This window comes from Salvelinus namaycush, chromosome 5 (genome assembly GCF_016432855.1).
Source record: "Salvelinus namaycush isolate Seneca chromosome 5, SaNama_1.0, whole genome shotgun sequence".
Classification (NCBI taxonomy): Eukaryota; Metazoa; Chordata; class Actinopteri; order Salmoniformes; family Salmonidae; genus Salvelinus; species Salvelinus namaycush.
The window spans coordinates 37,993,336-38,020,807 of NC_052311.1; the positions used below are offsets into that span (position 1 = coordinate 37,993,336).

General features: G+C 46.1%; 1 protein-coding gene across 1 annotated transcript in view; it reads left to right on the forward strand.

Moving 5' to 3' along the window:
* LOC120047098 (receptor-type tyrosine-protein phosphatase U-like) overlaps positions 1–27,472 on the forward strand; it is a 281,387-nt gene that overhangs the window by 124,131 nt on the left and 129,784 nt on the right. Inside the window, exons 7-10 of the mRNA XM_038992639.1 lie at positions 8,449–8,742; positions 13,636–13,953; positions 18,448–18,557; positions 25,680–25,881. Of these exons, the coding sequence (XP_038848567.1) occupies positions 8,449–8,742; positions 13,636–13,953; positions 18,448–18,557; positions 25,680–25,881 (924 nt within the window). The remainder of the gene's footprint in view (positions 1–8,448; positions 8,743–13,635; positions 13,954–18,447; positions 18,558–25,679; positions 25,882–27,472) is intronic.

Sequence of the window (27,472 nt, forward strand, 5' to 3'; positions counted from 1 at the left end):
TGGCTCTGGTTCACTCCCCTCAACTTTAACTGCCCACTCCTCACTCAATCTGTCCCAATATTCCTCCTCGGTCTCTAACTCACCCCTCAGCGTCGCCGACCACTCAGTGTTCCCCCCCCAAAATATTTCGGGCTGTTTTTTGGCCTTGCGACGACCCTGGCGTCGTCGCTGTTGTTCCCTCGCTGCCTCCGCCTGCTTCCATGGCAGGCTTCTGTCTCCTGCCATAATCTCTTCCCATGTCCAGGGTGCCCTCCACTCCTGGCTTTCCTCCTGGGTACGCTGCTTGGTCCGTTGTTGGTGGGATCTTCTGTCACGATCGTTATAATGAGTGGACCAAAGCGCAGCGTGATCTGGTTTCCACATCTTTTTTTACTAGGTGAAACTGACAGCAAAACAAAAACAATAAATCTCAAACCGAAACGTGAAACTAACAATAGTGCTAACAGGCAACTATACATAGTCAAGATCCCACAAAGCAGAAAGGGGAAATGGCTGCCTAAATATGATCCCCAATCAGAGACAACGACAAACAGCTGCCTCTGATTGGGAACCATACCTGGCCAACATAGAAACATAATCCCCTAGATGACCCACCCTAGTCACACCCCGACCTAACCAACATAGAGAATAAAAGCTCTCTATGGTCAGGGCGTGACACCCGGTCAACAGCCCTGTACCCCCCACAGGAACTTGCCCAAGCCTCCCCCATTTCTCCTTCACCCAAATCAAGATAGCTGATGTTCTGAAAGAGTTGCAAAATCTGGTCTCCTACAAATCAGCTGGGCTAGACAATCTGGGCCCGCTCTATCTAAAATTATCCGCCGCAATTGTTGCAACCCCTATTACTAGCCTGTTCAACCTCTCTTTCGTATCGTCTGAGATCACCAAAGATTGGAAAGCTGCCGCAGTCCTCCCCCTCTTCAAAGGGGGAGACACTCTAGACCCAAGCTGTTACAGACCTATATCTATCCTACCCTGCATTTCTAAGGTCTTCGAAAGCTAAGTTAACCTGTTTGGCGTGCAAGCCCGACGTCGGTACACTTATGACAACAGCCAGCTCAAAGTGCAGGGCGCGAAATTCAAAAGATATTTTTTTTAAATATTTAACTTTCACACATTAACAAGTCCAATACAGCATATGAAAGGTACACATCTTGTGAATCAAGCCAACATGTCCGATTTTTAAAATGTTTTACAGGGAAGACACAATATGTAAATCTATTAGCTAACCACGTTAGCAAAAGACACCACTTTTCTTACTCCATCAGTTTTTTACTCCATCAGTAGCTATCACAAATTCGACCAAATAAAGATATAAATAGCCACTAACCAAGAAACAACTTCATCAGATGACAGTCTGATAACATATTTATTGTATAGCATATGTTTTGTTAGAAAAATGTGCATATTTCAGGTATAAATCATAGTTTACATTGCAGCTACAGTCAGAAATTGCACCGAAAGCAGACAGAAAAATTACAGACACCAACGCCAAATAACTAAATACTCATCATAAAACATTTCTGAAAAATACATAGTGTACAGCAATTGAAAGACAGGCATCTTGTGATTCCAGACAATATTTCCGATTTATCAAGTGTTTTACAGCGAAAACACAATATAGCGTTATATTAGCGTAGCCACAATAGCCAGAAACACTTGGGCGCCGACGACCAGTTCACATGCACGACAGATATTAGAAATAGCATCATAAAATGTTTCTTACTTTTGGTGATCTTCCGTCAGAATGTTGGACAAGGTGTCCTTTGTCCAGAACAGTCGTTGTTTGGATCTGGAACGGCAAATTTAGCATGGGCACTTGCCAAGTGGCACGGATCTCTCCAACGTCAACAAAGTCAGAGAACGGAACAGGGCAAAACTCCCGAAAAAAATTCAATAATCTGATTAAACTATATTGAAAAAACATACTTTACGATGATATGGTCACATGTATCAAATAAAATCAGAACCGGAGATGTTAGTCGTCCATAACGACAGCTAAACAGAAGGCAAATCCATGTCCCCTTTCGCGCGCTCCAGAAACAGGAAATGGACGGTCACGTCATACAAAGAGCTTTAATTCCACCTCAGACCAAGATAAACACGAAATTTCTTCTCTCACCGCCTCTTGACAACCATGGGAAGGTGCATGAAGTGTACGTAGACTCTTAGGTATCATGCCCATGTATAGGCAGGAAGTTGAACAGAGCATCGATTTCTGACATTCCACTTCCTGGTCAGGAAATGTGCTGCAGAATGAGTTCTGTTTCACTCAGAGAAATAATTCAAACGGTTTTAGAAACTAGAGAGTGTTTTCTATCCAATAGTAATAATAATATGCATATTGTACGAGCAAGAATTGAGTACGAGGCCGTTTGAAATGGGCACGATTTAACTGGCTACTCAATACTGCCCCTTGCAGCCATAAGACGTTAACAAACAGATCATCGACCATTTCGAATCCCACCGTACCTTCTCCGCTATGCAATCTGGTTTCCGAGCTGGTCATGGGTGCACATCAGCCACGCTCATGGTCCTAAACGATATCATAACCACCATTGATAAAAGACAATACTGTGCAGCCGTATTCATTGACCTGGCCAAGGCTTTCGACTCTGTCAATTACCACATTCTTATCGGCAGACTCAACAGCCTTGGTTTCTCAAATGACTGCCTCGCCTGGTTCACCAACTACTTCTCAGACAGAGTTCAGTGTGTCAAATCGGAGGGCCTGTTGTCCGGACCTCTGGCAGTCTCTATGGGGGTGCCACAGGGTTCAATTCTCGGGCCGACTATTTTCTCTGTATACATCAATGATGTCACTCTTGCTGCTGGTGATACTCTGAACCACCTCTACGCAGACGACACCATTCTGTATACTTCTGGCCCTTCTTTGGACACTGTGTTAACTAACCTCCCCACGACCTTCAATGCCATACAACTCTCCTTCCGTGGCCTTCAACTGCTCTTAAATGCAAGTAAAACTAAATGCATGCTCCTCAACCGATCGCTGCCCACCCGTCCAGCATCACTACTATGGACGGTTCTGACTTAGAATATATGGACAACTACAAATACCTAGGTGTCTGGTTAGACTGTAAACTCTCCTTCCAGACTCACATTAAGCATCTCCAATCCAAAATTAAATCTAGAATGGGCTTCCTATTTCGCGAAACAAAGCATCCTTCACTCTTGCTGCCAGACATACCCTCGTAAAACTGACTATCCTGCCGATCCTTGACTTCGGCGTTGTGATTTACAATATAGCCTCCAACACTCTACTCAGCAAATTGGATGCAGTCTATCACAGTGCCATCCATTTTGTCACCAAAGCCCCATATACTACCCACCCCTGTGATCTGTATACTCTCATTGGCTGGCCCTCGCTTCATATTTGTCACCAAACCCACTGGCTCCAGGTCGTCTACAAGTCTTTTCTAGGTAAAGGTATCTCAGCTCACTGGTCACCATAGCAGCACGCGCTCCAGCAGGTATATTTCACTGGTCACCCCCAAAGCCAATTCCTACTTTGGCCACCTTTCCTTACAGTTCTCTGCTGCCAATGACTGGAACAAATTGCAAAAATCACTGAAGCTGGAGACTCATATCTCCCTCACTAACTTTAAGCATCAGCTGTCAGAGCAGCTCACAGAACATTGCACCTGTACATAGCCCATCTGTAAATAGCCCATCCAACTACCTCATCCCCATATTGGGTTGTGGTAATTTCCTGTATTACTAAATGAGGAGAGTTATAAACCACACACAAGTCAGAGTTATACTTAAACTTCATCTTTAATTATATGAGCTTCACCATAGCCCTTTGACTCTCAGATCAATTCAGTGAATTCTGAGAGCGTCCATACAAAAGAATACCAAGATCTTTTAGAGCCAAGATACACCCCTCTCAACTTACATGACGAACCACAGATCTTAGGAACAGTTCACAAAGAAAGACTTTTACTTGAGAGAGGAGTATCCCATAGCCAGATAGCATTAGCTATAAATTATCGTTCAGTTTGGTCTCTAAGACGAGGTTCTAATCTCGTTCCTGGTACTTCATAGTACCAAAACATTACCTCTTCCAATGGCATATATCAATTGCCAACTCTAGATACGCCCATCTCAAATACACCCCCTCTTCTCCCCACTCCTGGACAAGCTCACTGAGGGGAGTGACTTCTAGGTCATATACTATCTCAAGATTAATGCAACATCAGAGGGGACATACAATGGTTCCAGACACTGCCATACTCCTCCCCCCAATGGGAAAAGGAGGGAGTGACTGGCGTACAGACATTGTGGAGCCAAGAGATAATTGGTTCCCCCTTAATCATCCCTTCACATGGTTTAACAGATACATTCACATACGAAGACAATGTTCCATTCTGACCTCTTCTTTTCTGATATTCTGCATATTTCCAGAGACATGTAAAAGACAAGCCTGACCTCTCCCCTCTCTGGGCCCCAAGTGAAGGGAAAAGTGCAACTGCCAACAGTTTAGTCCAAAAGGAGACATTCTAATGACAAGTATCTCAAATAAGAATATTATATAAATAAAACAAATTTATCTGTTACCCAACTAATTCTGATTCATCCCCAACAATTGTTATTTATTTTTTGCTCCTTTGCACCCCAGTATCTCTACTTGCACATTCACCTTCTGCACATCTATCACTCCAGTGTTTAATTGCTCAATTATAATTACTTCGCCACTATGGCCTATTTATTGCCTTACCTCCCTAATCTTACTTCATTTGCACACACTGTATATTTTTTTTATTGTGTTATTGACTGTACGTTTGTTTATTCCATGTGTAACTCTGTTTTGTTGTTTGTGTCGCACTGCTTTGCTTTATCTTGGCCTGTCACGTTCCTGACCTATTTCTGTTAGTTTGTTGTATGTGTTAGTTGGTCAGGATGTGAGTTTGGGTGGGCATTCTATGTTTTCTGTTTCTATGTTGGTTTAGGGATTGCCTGGTATGGCTCTTAATTAGAGGCAGGTGTTTGGCGTTCCTCTAATTGAGAGTCATATTTAGGTAGGTTGTTTCACAGTGTTCGTTGTGGGTGGTTGTCTCCTGTGTCAGTGTTTGTCGCACCATACGGGACTGTTCGGTTTGTTTTGTACATCGTCATTTTGTGTAGTCTATTTTTCCCTGTTCGTGCGTTCTTCGTGTTTAATGTAAGTTCGTCGTCCAGGTCTGTCTACTCCGTTTGTTGTTTTGTTAGTTATAGTGAAGTTCGTGTTTTTTCGTCTTTCTGTAAATAAATTATGTGTTCACAACCCGCTGCGCCTTGGTTCCATCACTACTCCTCCTTTTCGGTTGAAGAGGAGGAGAACCACCGTTACAGAACCACCCACCTCTTAACCAGAACCAAGCAGCGGTGTAATCGGAGGAAGGGACAGCACAAGAAGGAGGAATGGACATGGGAGGATGTATTAGATGGTAAAGGTTGCTACACATGGGAGGAGATCCTGGCTGGAAGGGATCGCCTCCCATGGGAACAGCTGGAGGCACTGAGGAGAGCAGAGGCAATCGGAGAAGGGAACCGGCGTTATGAGGGGACGCGTCTTGCACGGAAGCCCGAAAAGCCCGTGAGTACTACCCAAAAAATTCTTGGGGGGGGGCTAAGAGGTAGTGGGCCAAGGGCAGGTAGGAGACCTGCGCCCACTTACCAGGCTAACGGTGGAGAGCGGGAGTACGGGCAGACACCGTGTTACGCAGTAGAGCGCACGGTGTCTCCTGTACGTGTGCATAGCCCAGTGCGGGTTATTCCACCTCCCCGCACTGGTAGGGCTAGATGGAGCATTGAGCCAAGCGCCATGAAGCCGGCTCTACATATCTGGCCACCAGTACGTCTCCTTGGGCCGGCTTACATGGCACCAGCCTTACGCATGGTGTCCCCGGTTCGCCTACATAGCCCGGTGCGGGTTATTCCACCTCCCCGCACTGGTCGGGCGACGGGGAGCATTCAGCCAGGTAAGGTTGGGCAGGCTCAGTGTTCAAGGGAGCCAATACGCCTGCACGGTCCGGTATTTCCGGCGCTACCTCCCCGCCCCAGCCCAGTACCACCAGTGCCTACACCACGCACCAGGCTTCCAGTGCGTTTCCAGAGCCCTGTTCCTCCTCCACGCACTCTCTCTATGGTGCGTGTCTCCAGTCCGGTGCCTCCAGTTCCGGCACCACGCACTAAGCCACCTGTGCGTCTCCAGAGCCCTGTACACACTGTTCCTTCTCCCCGTACTCGTCCTGATGTGCGTGCACTCAGCCCGGTGCCACCAGTGCCGGTACTACGCACCAGGCATATAGTACGTTTTGAGAGTCCAGTGTGCCCTGTCCCTGCTCCCCGCACTAGGCTTGAAGTGCGTGTCTCCAGTCCGGTGCCTCCAGTTCCGGCACCACGCACCAGGCCTACAGTGCGTCTCAGCCGGCCAGAGTCTGCCGTCTGCCCAACGGCGCCTGAACTGTCCGTCTGCCAAGCGCCGCATGAACTGCCCGTCTGCCATGAGCCTACAGAGCCTTCCGCCAGACAGGAGCAGCCAAAGCCTTCCGCCAGACAGGATCAGTCTGAGCCATCCGTCTCCGCAGCGCCATCTGAGCCATCCGTCTCCGCAGCGCCATCTGAGCCATCCGTCTCCTCAGCGCCATCTGAGCCATCCGTCTCCCCAGCGCCATCTGAGCCATCCGTCTCCCCAGCGCCGTCTGAGCCATCCGTCTGTCCCGAGCCATTAGAGCCGCCCGTCTGTCCCGAGCCGTCAGAGCCGTTAGTCAGTCAGGAGCCGCTAGAGCCATTCGTCAGTCAGGATCTGCCAGAGCCGCCAACCAGACAGGATCTGCCAGAGCCGCCAACCAGACAGGATCTGCCAGGGCCGCCAACCAGACAGGATCTGCCAGAGCCGCCAACCAGACAGGATCTGCCAGAGCCGCCAACCAGACAGGATCTGCCAGAGCCGTCAGTGAGCCATGAGCGTCCAGAGCCGTCAGCCAGCCATGAGCGTCCAGAGCCGTCAGCCAGCCATGAGCGTCCAGAGCCGTCAGCCAGCCATGAGCGTCCAGAGCCGTCAGCCAGCCATGAGCGTCCTGAGCCGTCAGCCAGCCATGAGCGTCCAGAGCCGTCAGCCAGCCATGAGCGTCCAGAGCCGTCAGCCAGCCATGAGCGTCCAGAGCCGTCAGCCAGCCATGAGCGTCCAGAGCCGTCAGCCAGCCATGAGCGTCCAGAGCCGTCAGCCAGTCATGAGCTGTCCCTCAGCCCAGAGCGGCTATTTGTCCAGAACTGCCCCTCAGTCCAGAGCTGTCTCTCTGTCCGGAGCTGCCTTTCAGTCCGGAGTTGCCCCTCTATCCTGAGCTATCCCTCTGTCCTGAGCTATCCCTCTGTCCTGAGCTATCCCTCTATCCCGGTGCTGCCCCTTGTCTCGATGTTACCCAAAAGATTAAGTGGGTGTAATATGAGGGTGGTCATTTGTAGGGGGAGATGTAAGCTGGGATTGACTATGGTGGGGTGGGGACCTCGCCCTGAGCCTGAGCCACCACCGTGGTCAGATGCCCACCCAGACCCTCCCCTAGACTTTGTGCTGGTGCGCCCGGAGTTCGCACCTTAAGGGGGGGGTTATGTCACGTTCCTGACCTATTTCTGTTAGTTTGTTGTATGTGTTAGTTGGTCAGGACGTGAGTTTGGGTGGGCATTCTATGTTTTCTGTTTCTATGTTGGTTTAGGGGTTGCCTGGTATGGCTCTTAATTAGAGGCAGGTGTTTGGCGTTCCTCTAATTGAGAGTCATATTTAGGTAGGTTGTTTCACAGTGTTCGTTGTGGGTGGTTGTCTCCTGTGTCAGTGTTTGTCGCACCATACGGGACTGTTCGGTTTGTTTTGTACATCGTCATTTTGTGTAGTCTATTTTTCCCTGTTCGTGCGTTCTTCGTGTTTAATGTAAGTTCGTCGTCCAGGTCTGTCTACTCCGTTTGTTGTTTTGTTAGTTATAGTGAAGTTCGTGTTTTTTCGTCTTTCTGTAAATAAATGATGTGTTCACAACCCGCTGCGCCTTGGTTCCATCACTACTCCTCCTTTTCGGTTGAAGAGGAGGAGAACCACCTTTACATGGCCAGGTCGCAGTTGTTAATGAGAACTTGTTCTCAACTGGCCTACCTTGTTATTAAGTAAAGGTGAAATAAAAAAATAATAAACATTTTCTTTTAAACCTGAAGGTTATGGATGTAGTAAAAGAAGGCCTATTTAGAGTAAAAGGATGAAAAAAACTGATAAGCATGTTGTAATAAGACTGATTAGCAATAGTATATAGTACTTTTAAGTACAGTGGAATGCAGTTCAACCACTTCCGACCAACATAATCATCGTCACATAATGGATGGAAGAAATACAGCTACAGTGTATAGAAGCAATAATAACATTTAAATAAACTCACAGCCTCCTACCCTGTCTTCTTCCCACAGTTCCTCCCTCCCCTATCGCGCCCCCACAGCTGCTGCGAGCGGGCTCCACATATCTGATCATCCAGCTCAACACCAACTCCATCCTGGGAGATGGCCCTATTATCAGGAAGGAGATTGAGTACCGGGCCAGCCAATCACCTTGGTCCGAGGTCCATGGGGTCAACATGGTCACCTACAAGCTGTGGCACCTGGACCCAGACACAGAGTATCACATTAGTGTGTTGCTGAGCCGGCCCGGAGAGGGCGGCACCGGACCACCTGGACCACCCCTCGTCAGCAGGACTAAGTGTGCAGGTGAGGGTCTGGGCGGTGTGACAAGGTCTAGATAAGCTTGTACAGTATGTGACATTCTCATAGTTGGCAGTGTTTGGTAACACAGAATATTTTGGTAATACATGTTATTAAAACCACTTGCAAATCCTTGATAAAATCTTACCATACCATATCATACTTTTAAAGCCACATACTTTTTGAAATGATTTGCAATTTTTTATTGTAAGATCATTCTAGTTTTCTTGGTCTTGGTATGTTTCTAGTCTTGATAAATAGAGGGAGAGGTATCACTCTACAAGCTGTTTGCTTCCTCTGTGGATTTTACCTCCGAAACCTCAGAAACTCTCCTCATATTTTTTGGTCATTTTAGGGAGAATATTTCTTCAGACTATTCAAAGTACAGATGCGCAACAGCTAGATGCTCAGACTTTATTTAATCTCAGAGTAATTGCTCATTATATTGTTGAATTTGAAAAGTGGAATAACAGACCATGGACTGTGACGATAATGTGGCAAAATTGTATTCCAGACTGATACCCCTCTGTGAGATTGAGAGGTTGTCTTTGTAAAAATATAATTTGTGCTGGAAGAAGACAACTAACATACACGCACATACACACACACACACACACACACGCACGGACACTCAACCACAAAATTCATGCCTATTTCCTGTGGGCATTTGTCCCATGTCTTCTACAGACATCAGTCTTTAATATGCACAGCGATCTCTTCCCACCACAAACCATCTCTCACACCCCCCCCCCCCCTGTTCCACCAAACATAGCCTCCATGTCCTCTCTCTGATGACACAATAAGAACACTCCCTTTTCCCAATAGCCACAGACAGTAAAATAGAGAGCCCAGAGCCAGCTCTCACTCAAAAGCACAGAAAAAAATATAAATGAGAGGAAGTAGAGATACATAAGGAAAATGTTTTTATATTTTGAAAGAGATAGACAGGGAAAGAGGAGAGGGAATGTTATAGTTGTGAAGTGAGAGAGGATGCACACACTGTTCTAATGTAAATGTACACTGCTCAAAAAAATAAAGGGAACACTTAAACAACACAATGTAACTCCAAGTCAATCACACTTCTGTGAAATCAAACTGTCCACTTAGGAAGCAACACTGATTGTAACGTCCTGACCAGAGTTCTTATGTGTTTTGCTTGTTTAGTGTTGGTCAGGACGTGAGCTGGGTGGGAATTCTATGTTGTGTGTCTAGTTAGTCTGTTTCTGTGTCCAGCCTAATATGGTTCTCAATCAGAGACAGCTGTCAATCGTTGATTCTCCCTGATTGAGAATCATATATAGGTGGCTTGTTTTGTGTTGGGGATTGTGGGTGGTTGTTTCCTGTCTTTGTGTTTTGTCTGCACCAGCTAGGACTGTGACGGTTAGTTTGTTTTGTCATTTTGTATAGTGTCTTGTTTTGTGTTAATTAAAATATGGAAAATTACCACGCTGCACATTGGTCCTCAGATCCTTCTCGCCTCTCTTCGTCTGAGGAGGAGGACGACTTAGACTGCCGTTAGAATGATTGACAATAAATTTCACATGCTGTTGTGCAAATGGAATAGACAAAAGGTGGAAATTATAGGCAATTAGCTAGACACCCCCAATAAAGGAGTGGTTCTGCAGGTGGTGACCACAGACCACTTCTCAGTTCCTATGCTTCCTGTCTGATGTTTTGGTCACTTTTGAATGCTGGCGGTGCTTTCACTCTAGTGGTAGCATGAGACGGAGTCTACAACCCACACAAGTGGCACATTTGTGGCCTGCTGGAGGTCATTTGCAGGGCTCTGGCAGTGCTCCTCCTTGCACAAAGGCGGAGGTAGCGGTCCTGCTGCTGGGTTGTTGCCCTCCTACGGCCTCCTCCACGTCTCCTGATGTACTGGCCTGTCTCCTGGTAGCGCCTCCATGCTCTGGACACTACGCTGACAGACACAGCAAACCTTCTTGCCACAGCTCGCATTGATGTGCCATCCTGGATGAGCTGCACTACCTGAGCCACTTGTGTGGGTTGTAGACTCCGTCTCATGCTACCACTAGAGTGAGAGCACCGCCAGCATTCAAAAGTGACCAAAACATCAGCCAGGAAGCATAGGAAGAGAAGTGGTCTGTGGTCACCACCTGCAGAATCACTCCTTTATTGGGGGTGTCTTGCTAATTGCCTATAATTTCCACCTTTTGTCTATTCCATTTGCACAACAGCATGTGAAATGTATTGTCAATCAGTGTTGCTTCCTAAGTGGACAGTTTGATTTCACAGAAGTGTGATTGACTTGGAGTTACATTGTGTTGTTTAAGTGTTCCCTTTATTTTTTTGAGCAGTGTATTTTAGTGGCACCATTGTATCCTGTCTGTCATGTTTTTTTCCTCCAGATCATTTGCATACCCAGATATCAAAGCCTGACCTCTTGCCCTGTAATTTCCCAATCTGTTGTTTTCACAACATAAGGGTTAGGTTGGGTTAGGTTGATTCACACACCTTCACATACTCCTCATCCATCACCAGGTCCACCTTCCATGAGTCTCTAATCACCACCTGGACACCCTTGAGTTCCTTTGACCCCTTTCCCCCAGACCATCTGGTCCAGAAGCCACACTGACCCCACACTTCATCATTGCATTATGATCCTCCTCACCTTTGTTGGGCTGCGTAGGTCTAAGTATAAGGAAATATATGGTCTTGTCACAGTGGGGATCTCTGGGAGTGTGCTAGTTACCAGAGTGAACAGATGGGAGGCTTGGACCCTCTGGGTGTTATTCTGACTAAAGTGAATTTCTTCTCCAAAAAAGAGTGTTGCCATGGACTGGGTATGTTCTGCTGTTCCGTGTGAACAACTCCTCTCTACCTGGCTTGCTCTGACCTATATAGTGGAGCCCGGACCTCCTGTGAGTGGTGTAAAACTAATGGCCGTGAATATGGACATGGTCTCCGCCCGCCTCTGATGGCCAGCCAGGTGTGCTTGATGAGCCATCACTGTGATTATCAGCAGGGCTGCATTATCGTAGCTCTAAGCCCCTCAAGTAAATCACAGAGGAGACAAGTTATTTCCAAACCACGTTAATAGGCTTCATCCTGCTTCTGGGTCACTGAGCCTTCTGGAGAGCCCCCTGCCACCAAACCTCTATGCCGAGCGAGGGGCTTCATGCCGGTGCCCGACCAAAATTAGGAACATTACAGAGAGTGCTAATGCCTTTCACAGCTCGTCTTCCTCGCCCATCATGTCAGGCCTCTCTGTCAGTGACTGCATCTTGCTTCACTCCTCCTTCATCTACCATCTCTCCTGTGGTTAAGTCTCCACAGACTCCCTCCACAGCTTAGCACCAACCCAGGCCAAGGACAACCCTGTCCACAGTTAATCCCATGGATCAGTATTACTGGGGGTAATAAACCAGAAGCTCTCCCCTTCCTTTCCTCTCACTTCTATACCGTGAGGAATAAGCATGTCGCTCTGGGCAATGTTGGGGATACTGCAACCCCTCTCCGAAGGCTGCCAGGGAGAGTGCGTTGCACACAGTCGAGCGTGGTATGCAGGCAAATAGACCGGGCAAGGGGAAGGGTGGTGGCACAAAAGTCAAATTTGATGAAAATCCACAATGGGCACACTGTGGCCTCTTCTGTGTTTTTTTTTCATCAGTTTGTCAGTTTAAAGCCCCTCTTTATTTAGCTTTGAGACTGTGCAGACTATCAATTACACCATAAAGACAATCCTCAATCAAATTGAACAATTGTTCAAACATTTCCTGCCGCGTCTAATGTACCAAATCTTGATTACCCAGCCCACATATTTTTCTGCTATCACAAACTGATGTTCAGAACAATGCAGTGGTCATGCTTCCTTCTAGACCGAAATGCAAAAAAAAATAATTGGAAAGTAAACAGGTGACTGTGGAGAGGCTTAAGTATAGATTGCCAGTCTCATGAAATGTTGCTTCAGTGAGAAAGATAATGAATAGGTGGGATAAATGGATACACTTCAGGGAGAGATATAATGAATAGAAAGGGATAAAGAGATAAATATCCGCAAGGAAGAGATGACTTTTTGAGTGGTGAGTTAGTGTGTGTGCATGTGCCTGTTTGTGCTCGTATGTGTCTTGCATATTTAGAGAGAACACCTTTCAAATCCATCTCCTTTGATTACTGCCTTTGTTCCTTTAAGCTTCCATCGCTTATCGATGCATTAGCTTCATTGTTTTAGTTCTCAGCACAAATAGCTGCAGTAAGAGAAGAATCCCTTTGAGTGTGATAGTCAGTGCAGGAATGAAGACGTTGGCTGGTATAACCTTACTCTTCTCACTGCTGGGCCCTCCGCTCCATATCTCCTCTGTCACTCTCACTCTCCTCCGCCATTAGTTACGAATCCCTATTAAAAGAACAAAGCAATACAATACATTATGTGGAATACTGTTTGACAAAAAGGCATCAATAATGGGCTGTGACAAATGCCTCCATTGGTAGTGTGTTGCCTGAGATTGTCCTTGGCTCACCCCTGTAGCCTGTATCTCTTACTGCAACACTGACTGGCTTGTGCTTGAAGTCACAGAGGCTTCTCAGTACCTCTGTATCCCTCTATCTGTCTCTGCCGAGGGAGGAATAGAAAGACAAGGCTTTAGTTCTCTCTGCTTGAGTCAAAAGAAACAGTGTTGGCCCCAAACCCAGCAGTGACCAGAAGTAACTGGGTGACTACTAAAAACATGCAGCCTATCCAAAATGACCCAGCAATAAAGATAACTGGCGGATTTTGTAATTTACACTGTGTTTAAACAGTTTTTATTTAAGTTTTATTTAACCAGGTTAGTCTCTTGAGATAAAACATGTTTTTCAAAAGAAGACCTGGACCTAGTTGATAACATTACCTTCTCTCTCATCCTTCCCTCCCTTCCTCCTGCCTTCCCTCTCTGTTAGAACCCACACGGGCCTTGCGAAGTCTCACAGCCTCAGAGATCCAGTCCAGGCAGCTGACCCTGCAGTGGGAGACACTGGCCTACAACTTGACCCGCTGCCACACCTACTCTGTGTCCCTGTGCTACCGCTATGCCACCGCAGGGGGTGGCGGTGGGCACAACACTACTGTGCGTGAGTGCCTGGCGGTTGAGCACAATGCCTCACGCTTCACCCTGCGCGACCTGCCAGCCTACCACTCCATCCAGGTCCGTTTGGCGCTCGCCAACCCTGAGGGCAAGAAGGAGGGTCGGGAAGTCACCTTCCAGACTGAAGAGGACAGTAAGTGATGGGAGAATGTTGGAGACATATACTGTACGTAGGAGCTCATACAGGGTACATATTCAGAGAAACCAGAATAACATGGGAGAATGTTTGAGACATAAAAAGGAACTGATACATACAGGGCACATATTCATAGGAAGTAGAATGATAGGAACCGTCTTGTGTTAGAGTGCCCTAATTGGCTGCTTTCCAACCTCCTCACATGGCTGTCTACCTTCTCAATCCCTGCTTCCCAGAGACCTGTAAGAAACACTTGGCTGTTTTAGTGACAGACTGTTCAGGGATCACTTTGGTGTCTGTCTGTTTAGGTTGTGGTGAAACATCTGTGAGACCAAAATAACCGGAAGTACCTAGGGAGTCATCCAAAACCTTTCTCCGGAGGGTATTATCTCTGCTCTAAATTCATATTTGTGTTAACAAATTAACAAAATAATGCTGTTAAAATGGGAAAAAAATCTAGCTATCTATACAGTTGGGATTGATAACACGGGGTCAGTCAACATCAGTAGCTACAGTGTGATTGAAAGGATTCATAACTATCATGGTTCGTCTCCTGTCCCATGCGGTTGTGCCTCAGTAGACTAGAATAAAAGCATTGACACCATCGCCAAGAGGCTGCATCAGCATACCAAAGGATGCATCTCATTTCTCAAATGAAAATGAAGCCAGAGAGAACGGATTTTCCCCCATATCTCTCAATATATTCCCTTTGAGCCAAGGCAGCCAACTGTGCATTGCAGATGCCTGGCTGAAGGACAAATATATTTTTCCAATAAAAAGAAACTAAACAAACGCACTGTTTTCACACCAAAGGGAGAAAGAAAAAAAGTGTGTGAGAGAGCGAATGAGAATGAGAGAAAAAGAGAGGGAGAGAGACTAATGGGGATTGTGGTCTGGAATAGAAAACCACAGCGCACAGAGGATACTATAAAAACAGTTAGCATTGTTTTTATAGGGATGTGTCTAGGCCAGGCTTCCCCTGGTGTCCAGGCCAGACAGAGTTTTAACAGCATTCAGCATTTATACTAAGGAATGTCATCACTGGCCATCAGCTGAGGATGCATTTAATCACCACTATTTCACTGAGGTATTTTGATATTTTGAAGGCATAAGACTCATGGTACAATAGAAATGCCCTGTCCACTATAGTACAATAATTATATTTGTATTTATTATGGATTCCATTAGCTGCCAAAGCAGCAGCTACACTTCCTGGGCTTCAGCAAAATTAAGGCAGTTTATACAATTTTAAAACATTACAATACATTCACAGATTTCACAACACAATGTGTGCCCTCAGGCCCCTACTCCACCATTACCACATATCTACAGTACTAAATCCATGTGTATGTATAGTGTGTGTGTGTGTGTGTGTGTGTGTGTATGCATGTGTCTGTGCCAATGTTTGTGTTGCTTCACAGTCCTCGCTGTTCCATAAGGTGTTTTTTAATCTGTTTTTTAAATGTAATTTTACCGCTTGCATCAATTACTTGATGGGGATAGTTCTATTAAGTCATGGCTCTATGTAGTAAGTAGTGATGAAGTCAATATCTCCTCCACTTTCAGCCAGGAGAGATTGACATTTCTAACCCACTCTGAAACTAACTGCAGCTCTTTGTTAAGTGTTGCAGTCATTTCAGTTGCTGTAGTAGCTGATGTGAATAGTGTTGAGTCATCCACGTACATAGAAACTCTGGCTTTATTCAGTCAGTGGCATGTCGTTAGTAAAGATTGAAAAAAGTAAGGGGCCTAGACAGCTGCCCTGGGGAATTCCTGATTCTAGTTGGATTATGTTGGAGAGGCTTCCATTAATGAACACCCTTTGTGTTCTGTTAGACAGATAACTATTTATCCACATTATAGCCGAGGGTATAAAGCCATAACACAAAAGTTTTCCAGCAGCAGACTATGATCAATAATGTCAAAAGCTGCACTGAAGTCTAACAAGACAGCCTCCACAATAATTGTATCATCAATTTCTCTCAGCCAATCATCAGTCATTTGTGTAAGTGCTGTGCTTGTTGAGTGTCCTTCCCTATAAGCATGCTGAAATTCTGTTGTCAATTTGTTTACTGTAAAATCGCATTGTATCTGGTCAAACACAATTTTTTTCCAGAAGTTTACTAAGCGTTGGTAACAGGCTGATTGGTCAGCTATTTGAGCCAGTAAAGGGGGCTTTACTATTCTTGGGTAGTGGAATGACTTTAGCTTCCCTCCAGGCCTGAGGGCACACGCTCTCTAGTAGGCTTACATTGAAGATGTGGCAAATAGGAGTGCCAATATCGTCTGCTATTATCCTCAGTAATTTTCCATTGTTGATAGCCAACAATAATTTTTTCACCTCTTCCACACTGACTTTACGGAATTCGTAAATTTCATGATTTGGTCCAATATACTTGGATGTGTAGTGTCAGCGTTTGTTGCTAGCATGTCATCCCTAAGTTTGCTTATCTTGCCAATGAAAAAGTCATTAATGTAGTTTGCAATATCAGTTGGCTTTGTGATGAATGAGCCATCTGATTCAACGAATGAAGGAGCCGCCTTGGCTTTTTTCCCCAAAATTTCATTTAAGGCTTTTTACTATCATTCTTTATATCATTTATCTTTGCTTCATAGTGTAGATTATTTTAATTTTAATTTTGTTTAGTGATTGATTTCTTAATTTGCGGTACGTTTGCCAATCAGTTGGGCTGCCAGACTTAATTGCCATACCTTTTGCCTCATCCCTCTCAACCATACAATGTTTTAATTCCTCATCAATCCAAGGGGATTTAACAGTTTTTACAGTCATTTTCTTAATAGTTGCATGCTTATTAGTAACTGGAATAAGTAGTTTCATAAATGTGTCAAGTGCAGCGTGTGGTTGCTCCTCATTACACACCACAGACCAGCAAATATTCTTTACATCATCAACATATGAATCACTACAAAACTTGTTATATGACCTCTTATACACTATATTAGGCCAAGACTTTGGAAATTTGGTTTTCCTAGATATGGCTATTATATTGTGATCACTTCATTCTATGGATTTGGATACTGCTTTGAAGCAATATCTGCAGCGTTAGTAAAAATGTGATCAATACATGTTGTTGCTTTAATTCCTGTGCTGTTTGTAACTACCCTGGTAGGGTGACTGACAACCTGATCCAGGTTGCAGGCACTGGTTACAGTTTGAAGTTTTTTCCTGAGTGGGCATCTTGATGATAGCAAGTCAATATTTAAATCACCCAGAAAAAATACTTATCTGTTGATATCACATACAATTTCAAGCATTTCACACCCATTATCCAGATACTGACTGTTAGCACTTGGTGGTCTATAGCAGCTTACCACAAGAATGGGCTTTAGGTGAGGCAGATGAACCTATAGCCCTATTACTTCAACAGTATTTAACATTAGATCGTCTCCAAGCTTTACAGGAATGTGGTTCTGAATATAAACTGCAACACCGCCTCCATTGGCATTTCTGTCTTTTCGGTAGATGTTATAACCATGTATTGCTACCACTATCATCTAAGTGAGTTTCAGAGATAGTCAGAATATGAATGTCATCTGTTTACAAGCAAGTTATTGACTTCATGGACCTGGTTTCTTAGGCTACATATGTTAAAATGGGCTATTTTTAGCACTTTTCTGTGTTGCCTGATTGTTTTTAATGCTTTACTGGGAAGCTTATCAGAGGTAGACTTACCCATGTTATTTACATTGGAGCTGAGGTCTTCCTACTATTGCACACCGCCACAGTGCTAAAAGTAACTCTGGTTTATAGGCTCATGATTACTGCTTACAATAGCTGTAGGATGAACAGATGTATTCGGTGCAATTAGGGGTACATACATTAAATGACTTACATTGTGTTTGCATATGCCCTTAAGATCATGTACATTTGATTTAGCGTTGTGATGACTCATTGTCACAATGGTAGGGATTAACTGATCTGGTCTTGGATCATTTACCAGTCATTGTTTAAATGCAACCTTGAAATGTGTGGACGGAGTCCAGGAGACAAGATGATTTGGATGGACGCCATCATTCCTGAAGAGTGTCTTCTGTTTCCAGAAGGTGTCAAAGTTATCAATAAAAGCGACTCCAGCAGAGCTACAGTAGTCTTCATGTCACTGTCAGACTCAGTACTCAAATAAATGTATTTTATTTATATCATGTAATATGAACCTCACCCTCATGATGATAGTATGAACCTGATCGATCTGAATTGATTGTAAGTACTTGATATTTACTATAGTGATTACTCTACTTCAGTGGTTTTATATCCATCAATCATCTCGTTTTCTCTTTGCTTGTACACTCTCTGACTCTGACACAAAATATAGTCCTTTATGTCCTACATGATGCAGAATTCTCAGTTCTAAGGCTAACATTGTAAGAGAGACTCAGTGACATTGACCACTGAATATGATATTGACATTATGAGATACTTGCCATGATTTTACTGCTTCAATTTCCAGACCTGTTGCTTGTTTCCCATAGTTCCCGGTGGCATCACCCCTGAATCGCTGACCTTCACCCCCCTGGAAGACATGATCTTCCTCAAGTGGGAGGAGCCAGTGGAACCCAATGGTCTCATCACCCAGTATGAGGTAAGGATGCTTCCCACTCTGCTCGATGCCCTCCAATCATCTTCCTCTAAAGATCTCCTCCCAAAATTCTCAGGTTCACACTCCTGACCCTCATATCCTATTAGAGTTTGTAGGCATTGATTGGTGTAGTATAGGTCAACAAGAGCAGTGTCACAGGCATTGATTAGCACAGGTAAGTTCTAGGAGAGAAATGTCACAGAACTTTTCAAAAAGAGAGTTAGAAACAAGGACAGAACATTAGCTATATTTTACAGGTGGCTGTTAATTGACGTAATAGACACAACACAGCTGTTTGACGTTAAGAATACAGGCAGAAGCTACAGTACATATCAGCCTCTCTATATGTGTGGCTGTGTATGGCATTTTTTTACACGCTCATAGTCCATCCTCATAGCGCTCTCTGTTTTTCTCCGCTCATCTAACAGTACATTTAGAGCTAGCAAATAGTCTGGCACATTGTGTCACGGTTCATGAATCCACTGCCTCTCTCTCTCTCTCTCTCTCTCTCTCTCTCTCCCTCTCTCCCTCTCTCCCTCTCTCCCTCTCTCCCTCTCTCCCTCTCTCCCTCTCCCGTGTTTGTGTGGGCGTGGTTCCCAATCTCGGCCTGATTGTCTGCGCCAGCTGGAATCACTTATCTTCCCTTTATATGTTCTGTAACCAGTGTTTCTTGTTGTCAGATCATTGTTACTTCCCTGAGGTTGTGTCGTGTGTCTGGGCTCTTTCTCTCGGCGCCCTTGTGTGGATTATCTTCTGTGCTCCTTCCTACCCATCCGGACACATTCCCCTGGATTTCTCAGCACGCTATCATCGGGTTATGCGCCCTAGTCCCTGGGTCGGATTCCGTCTGAGTACAGTCTGTCTGTCCTGTTGCTGCTGTAAACTGTATTCATTAAACCATCGTTGCTTGCATCTTGCATCCGACTCTGTATTGTCACAGAATGATCTGACCTCACCATGGATGCAGCGAGTTCAACGAGTCTGACCGAATTCATTTCCCGCAGTATCACGAGAATGGATCAACAAGAGGAGAACATCTCCAGCACAGGTCGGGCAGTACAAGCCCTTGCGACGCAGGTATCCCAGCTGACCCAACAATTACAACATCTGAGGGGTCTCGCTGCGCCACCTACACCGGCAGTTCAACCCGCCCCGCCAGAGCCGGATTCCCAGCTAGAGCCACGGCTACCGACACCAGAGGGTTATTCAGGTGATCCTGACTATTGCAGAGCTTTTCTTACGAGATGTTCCATGCATTTCTTGTTGCAGCCACGGACCTTCAACCGTGAACAGTCTAAGGTAGCATTCGTACTCACACTGCTATCAGGCAAAGCGGCTCTTTGGGGAACGGCGGTGTGGGCGAACCAGGACCCATGCTGCACCTCTTTCCAGACACTCTCCGAGGAGATGAGAAGGGTTTTCGATCGGGCCGTGGCGGGTAGGGAGGCGGCCAGACTACTCGCTGACCTTCGCCAAGGAGACCGTTCAGTATCGGAATACTCCATCCAATTCCGCACTCTGGCCGCAGAGTGTCAGTGGAACGAGGAGGCGCAGTGGGACATGTTCCTGCATGGACTGGAGGACCGGATCCAGAAGGAGATTTATGTTCTGGACCTTCCCAGGAGTTTAAATGGACTAGTGGAACTAGCCTTGAGGGTCGACGCTCGTCTGAGTCGTATTGGCCGCCGAGCATGCCCTAACAGACCGTATAACGACACGGAGGGCTGGCATGCCAGCGGCGGGAACACGGCCAGTTCAGCCTCCGCTCACGAACCCATGCAGCTGGGGAGAGCTCGCCTCTCCCGGGAAGAGAGGGAGAGGCGGAGATCCCAAGGACTCTGTCTCTACTGTGGTAGAGCGGGCCACTTTATCCACTCCTGCCCGGTAAAAGATCAGGCCCGGTAGTAAGTATGAGGCTACTATCGGGTGGTGTCACCACAGAGAAGACCTCATCATCTACTCTCCTCCCGGTAAGACTAAGATGGGCCACCCACACGCACGACACCCAAGCCTTACTGGACTCAGGAGCAGAGGGTAATTTTATGGACTTCAAGCTCGCTCACAAACTCCAGATTCCTATCACCTCACTCACGCACAAGATATCCGTCAACGCTCTCAATGGTCAAGAACTCACCAACATTTCTCACACCACTGAACCTATCACACTCATCACTTCTGGCAATCACACTGAGACACTATCATTTCTACTCATGAATTCACCCCTTGCACCATTAGTTCTCGGCCACCCTTGGCTCACCCAACACAACCCCAGAGTTGACTGGGGTCATAACTCTATATCCATGTGGAGTAACAAGTGTCTTGAGTCCTGTTTAGTGTCTGCTTGTTCATCTGTGTCTGATTCTGTGTTTCTAGAGGAGGCAGTGGATTTGTCTAACGTGCCCGTTGAATACCTCGACCTGAAGGAGGTGTTCAGCAAGTCCCGTGCTGCTTCTCTTCCTCCGCATCGTCCCTATGACTGTGCAATAGAATTATTGCCAGGTGAGTCTCCGCCTAAAGGCAGGTTATATTCACTCTCTGTTCCTGAGAGGGAGGCTATGGAGAGATACATCTCTGATTCTCTGGCCTCTGGATTCATTCGTCCTTCCTCTTCTCCAGCGGGGGCGGGGTTCTTCTTTGTGGGGAAGAAGGACGGATCTCTGCGTCCTTGCATTGATTACCGTGGGTTGAATAACATCACAGTGAAGAATACCTATCCCTTACCGTTGATGTCCTCAGCCTTTGAAAGGTTACAGGGAGCATCCGTGTTCACTAAGTTGGATTTACGTAATGCATATCATTTGGTTCGCATAAGGAAGGGGGATGAATAGAAGACCGCGTTTAACACCCCCAGAGGGCACTTCGAATATTTGGTCATGCCTTTTGGGCTATCCAACTCCCCGGCGGTTTTCCAGGCACTCGTCAATGACGTGCTGAGAGATATGATTGATCAGTTCATATATGTTTACCTGGATGACATACTGATTTTTTCTTCTTCTCTCCAGGAACACGTTCAGCACGTCAGACGAGTGCTTCAGAGGTTGTTGGAGAATGGACTTTTTGTCAAGGCGGAGAAATGCATTTTTCATGCACAATCCGTTCCATTCCTAGGTTACATCGTCTCGACTGAAGGTATTCACATGGATCCTGACAAGGTTAAGGCTGTGGTGGATTGGCCAAGCCCAGATTCCCGTAAGGCCCTACAGAGGTTTCTGGGATTCGCCAATTTCTACCGGCGTTTCGTTCGCAACTTTAGCCAGATAGTCGCTCCTCTTACCGCCTTAACCTCCCCCAGAGTGACGTTCAGGTGGTCCGATACAGCCGAGGCTGCATTCGTCAAACTTAAGAGCCGCTTTGTTTCGGCCCCCATCCTCATAGCTCCCGATTCCTCGCGTCAGTTCGTGGTGGAGGTGGACGCTTCAGAGGTGGGGGTAGGTGCGGTACTTTCCCAACGTTCCTCTTCTGACGACAAGATGCACCCTTGCGCGTTCCTGTCCCATCGGTTATCACCTGCGGAACGCAACTACGACATTGGCAACAGAGAGTTGTTGGCAGTGAAGTTAGCACTGGAGGAGTGGCGCCATTGGTTAGAGGGTTCGGGGGTACCTTTTATAGTTTGGACCGATCACAAAAATTTGGAATATATCAGAACCGCCAAGCGACTCAACTCCAGGCAGGCGCGGTGGGCACTCTTTTTCGGACGTTTTGACTTCTCTCTCTCGTATCGCCCGGGCTCCAAAAATGTCAAACCCGATTCCCTTTCTCGCATTTTTGACCATTCCGAACGCCCATCCACTCCCGAGTGCATCCTACCCGGGACCCTCGTGGTCTCCACACTCACATGGGAGGTTGAATCGAGGGTCAAAACGGCCTTAGAAGGGGTAAAGCCTCCGCCCGGTTGCCCGCCTAATCGGTTGTTTGTGCCGGAGGGGTGTCGGTCCGATGTTATTCGGTGGGGGCATTGCTCCAACGTAGCGTGTCATCCAGGAGTCAGCCGCACTAGCTTTTTGGTTAAGCAACGCTTTTGGTGGCCACTGATGGCTCGTGACATTCACAGTTTTGTCTTGGCTTGCTCGGTTTGTGCCACTGGGAAGACTTCTAATCGACCTCCAGATGGGTTACTCCAACCGCTGTCGGTCCCTTCGAGACCCTGGTCCCACATCGCGCTAGATTTTGTTACCGCCCTCCCGACCTCCCAGGGCAAGACGGTTGTTTTGACCGTGGTGGACCGGTTCTCGAAGGCGGCTCATTTTATTCCCTTGCCTAAATTACCATCTGCCAAGGAGACAGCGGTAACTGTCGTGGATCACGTCTTTCGCTTACATGGCCTGCCTATGGACGTAGTTTCTGACAGGGGGCCCCAATTTGTGTCCAAGTTTTGGCAAGAGTTTTGTAGGTTACTGGGAGCGAGTGTCAGTCTGTCTTCAGGGTTTCATCCCCAGAGCAACGGTCAAACGGAGAGGGCCAACCAAGATTTGGAGAGAGTGTTGCGATGTTTGGTTTCTAAGAATCCCTCTTCCTGGAGTCAACAACTCTCTATGGTTGAGTACGCTCACAATTCGTTGCCAGTGGCAGCCACGGGTCTCTCTCCGTTTGAGTGTAGTTTAGGTTACCAGCCACCTATCTTTCCCAGTACGGAGTCCGAGGTCACTGTTCCCTCCGCTCACGCTTTCATCCAGAGGTGCCGTCACGCATGGAGCAGAGCCCGTGAGACTCTTCTCCGGGTGGGGGCGCGCACCAAGGCTAAGGCCGATCGCCGCCGGTCGAAGCCTCCGGTATACGTCGTTGGCCAAGGAGTGTGGCTTTCTACTAAGAACATTCCACTCCGATCCGTTTCGAACAAGCTTGCCCCCAAATTTATCGGCCCGTTCAAAGTCACCAGGATCATTAGTCCGGTGGCGGTCCGGCTCAAGCTTCCTCCGGCGTATAGGAGAATTCATCCTACCTTTCATGTGTCTAAAATAAAACCTGTGTTTCAGGCACGCATTAACCCGCCGGTCCCGGTTCCCCCGCCGCCACGACTTGTTGATGGGGAACCCACCTTTTCTGTCAATCGCATTTTGGACTCTAGAAGGAGGGGACGCGGTATCCAGTACCTGGTGGACTGGGAGGGTTACGGTCCGGAGGAGAGAAGTTGGGTACCTGCTAGGGACATTCTGGATCACTCCCTTATCGATGATTTCAATCGACAGGTAGATTCGCCTGGGAACGCCAAGAGGCGTTCCTAGGGGGGGGGGGGTATTGTCACGGTTCATGAATCCACTGCCTCTCTCTCTCTCTCTCTCTCTCTCTCTCTCTCTCTCTCTCTCTCTCTCTCTCTCTCTCTCTCTCTCTCTCTCTCTCTCTCTCTCTCTCTCTCTCTCGTGTTTGTGTGGGCGTGGTTCCCAATCTCGGCCTGATTGTCTGCGCCAGCTGGAATCACTTATCTTCCCTTTATATGTTCTGTAACCAGTGTTTCTTGTTGTCAGATCATTGTTACTTCCCTGAGGTTGTGTCGTGTGTCTGGGCTCTTTCTCTCGGCGCCCTTGTGTGGATTATCTTCTGTGCTCCTTCCTACCCATCCGGACACATTCCCCTGGATTTCTCAGCACGCTATCATCGGGTTATGCGCCCTAGTCCCTGGGTCGGATTCCGTCTGAGTACAGTCTGTCTGTCCTGTTGCTGCTGTAAACTGTATTCATTAAACCATCGTTGCTTGCATCTTGCATCCGACTCTGTATTGTCACACATTGTCACCAAGAGAAGTTAAGAAAAATATTGATCAGCATATACTCTAGCACTGCCATGCATCATCACATTTTTCACCCTCATTTATTAGAACTAATTTATTCATGCTAATTTTGGAGTAGGTCGCAGATGAAAACACACAATTGGTAACGTTAGTCTTGCTTTCACCCTTTTCTCTTCACCTATGGTAGGGGCTCATTACAGTATTACCTATACCAACCTCAAGCCTTCACCCAGCCCTCTCTCTTTCAATGTCATCTCAAGGAGGATATTATTAAATGGGATTTGTGGTTTGACATATAAAGTGGATGGATTTTCTCCCTGTAGCTTCCTGATCTCTCTGAGCTGACAAAGAGAGATTTAGACACAGCCACAGAAGGAATCCTCTTCATTTCTCCCCCATTAAAGCTTTGACCAGTCTCCCTGAGCCCATCGATCGCCATGACTCCAGCCTCACAAGCCCCTCCTTGGTCCTCTTTGCTCTTTCTGAAGGCTATTATCGGCTTTTATGTTGGCTTTTTTATGAGGAACACATAGGTCTCTGTGTGTACTGTGTACAGTCATTGGCTGTCTTCACAGTTACCACGCCTGCATGGGCATATCGTGCTCTTAAAATAATCTGCATAGTCAATAGTTTGGTTCAAGTCAGTGGGAAGCAAGGCGTGTCTGTGTTATTTAACTTTCCCAGTTTTTACATTAATCTCTGACATGGGTGGATCCCATAAGACAGTTTGACTGGGTGGGGAAAAAATTGCTTCCAACAGCATCAATATTTCACACAGAACCCATTTCCACATTAGCATGAATGTCCTTCAGGCTTGACCATTATGAATGGATGAGCAAGCCAGACAAAATCATTACATCTTGTCATTGTGCAACCCGCAGGTTGGGAAATCTGTAAACACACAAAACAATAACGGTTTGATAATGATTCCACTTTCATGAAAAAATAACAGCATTACACTGGACTGGATCACATATGCTGCTGCTACTATTTCCGTCACTTTATTTCTAGTTATATGTACATGTCTACCTCAATTACCTTGTACCCCTGCACATCGACTCAGTATATAGCCAAGTTATATACTTATATATTATTATAACTTTACTTTTTATTATAACTTTACTTTTTTTTTTTATAACTTTACTTTTCTGTTATTTCTCTATTTTCCTGTTGTTTACTAAGCACGTGATTAATGCAATTTGATTTGAAAAGCAACATTGCCAATCAGTACATTGACTTAGAGCAGCAGCACAATTTTCAAAGTCAGATGTGAATCCTCAGAGAAAATCAATTGAACAAAAGTTAAAAGGTAGTTGCTCCACAAAGTAAATAACTCATGCTCTTAGAAATAATTGCTATATGAATCATTCTGGTGTCTTTTTCTTATCTGTCCACAGATCAGCTATCAGAGCATTGAGTCGTCTGACCCAGGCATCAATGTGCCAGGACCTAGGAGAACAGTGTCGAAGCTGAGGAATGAGACCTATCACATGTTCTCCAACCTTCACCCTGGCACCACATATCTGATTTCTGTCCGTGCCCGCACAACCAAGGGCTTCGGCCAGACCGCCCTAACTGAGATCACCACCAACATTTCTGGTGAGTGTCGATATGTGTGTACAACTGCATGTGTATGTGTTCACACTTGAATGTTTGTCTATCCATTTGCATTTGTATTTATTGAGGATCCCTGGGGTACAGCAACATTAAGGCAGTTTCTAACCTTTATTTAACTAGGCAAGTCAGTTAAGAACAAATTCTTATTTACAATGACGGCCTACCGGGGAACAGTGGGTTAACTGCCTTTTTCAGGGGCAGAACGACAGATTTGTATCTTGTCAGCTCGGGGATTCGATCCAGCAACCTTTCTGTTACTGGCCCAACGCTCTAACCACTAGCCTACCTGCCGCCCCATTTACAGTGCATTCGGAAAGTATTCAGACCCCTTCCCATTTTCCACATGTTTTTACGTTACAGCCTTATTCAAAAATTGATTAAATACATTTTCTCCTCATCAATCTACAGACAATACCACACAATGACAATCGAAAACAGGTTTTTAGAAATGTTTGCAAATGTATTAAAAATAAAAAACAGACATACCTTACTTACATAAGTATGCAGACCCTTTGCAATAAGACAACATATTTTGCTGTTTCCATTGATCAGAGATAATTCTACAACTTGATGGGAATCCACCTGTGGTAAACTAAATTGATTGGACATCATTTGGAAAGGCACACACCTGTCTATATAAGTTCCCACAGTCAACAATGCATGTCAGAGCAAAAACCAAGCCATGAGGTCGAAGGAATTGTCCGTAGAGCTCCGAGACAGGATTGTGTCGAGGCACAGATCTGGGGTAGGGTACCAAAATATTTCTGCAGCATTGAAGGTCCCCAAGAAGACAGTGGCCTCCATCATTCTTAATGGAAGAAGTTTATAACCACTCAGACTCTTCCTAGAGCTGGCCACTCGGCCAAACTGAGCAATTGGTGGAGAAGGGCCTTGCTTAGGGAGGTGACGAAGAACCCGATAGTCACTCTGACAGAGCTCCAGAGTTCCTGTGTGGAAATGGGAGAACCTTCCAGAAGGGCAACCATCTTTGCAGCACTCCACCAATCAGGCCTTTATGGTAGAGTGGCCAGACAGAAGGCACTCCTCAGTAAAAGGCACATGACAGCCCGCTTGGAGTTTGCCAAAAGGCACCTAAAGGACTCTCAGACCATGAGAAACAAGATTAACTGGTCCGATGAAACCAATATTGAATTGTTTGGCCTGAATGCTAAATGTCACATCTGGAGGAAACCTGGCAACGTCCCTAAGGTAAAACATGGTTGTGGCAGCCTTATGCTGTGGGGATATTTTTCAGTGGCAGGGACTGGGAGACTAGTCAGGATCGAGGCAAAGATGAATGGAGCAAAGTACAGAGAGACCCTTGATGGAAACCTGCTCCAGAGCGCTCAGGACCTCAGACTGGGGCAAAGGTTCACCTTCCAACAGAACAACGACTCTAAGCACACAACCAACACACTGCAGGAGTGGCTTCGGGACAGGTCTCTGAATGTCCTTGAGCGGCCCAGCCAGAGCCCAGACTTGAACCTGATTGCACATTTCTGGAGAGTGTAAATGTAATACTACAGTTTTTTTTTTTTATACATTTGCAAACATTTCTTAAAACCTATTTTTG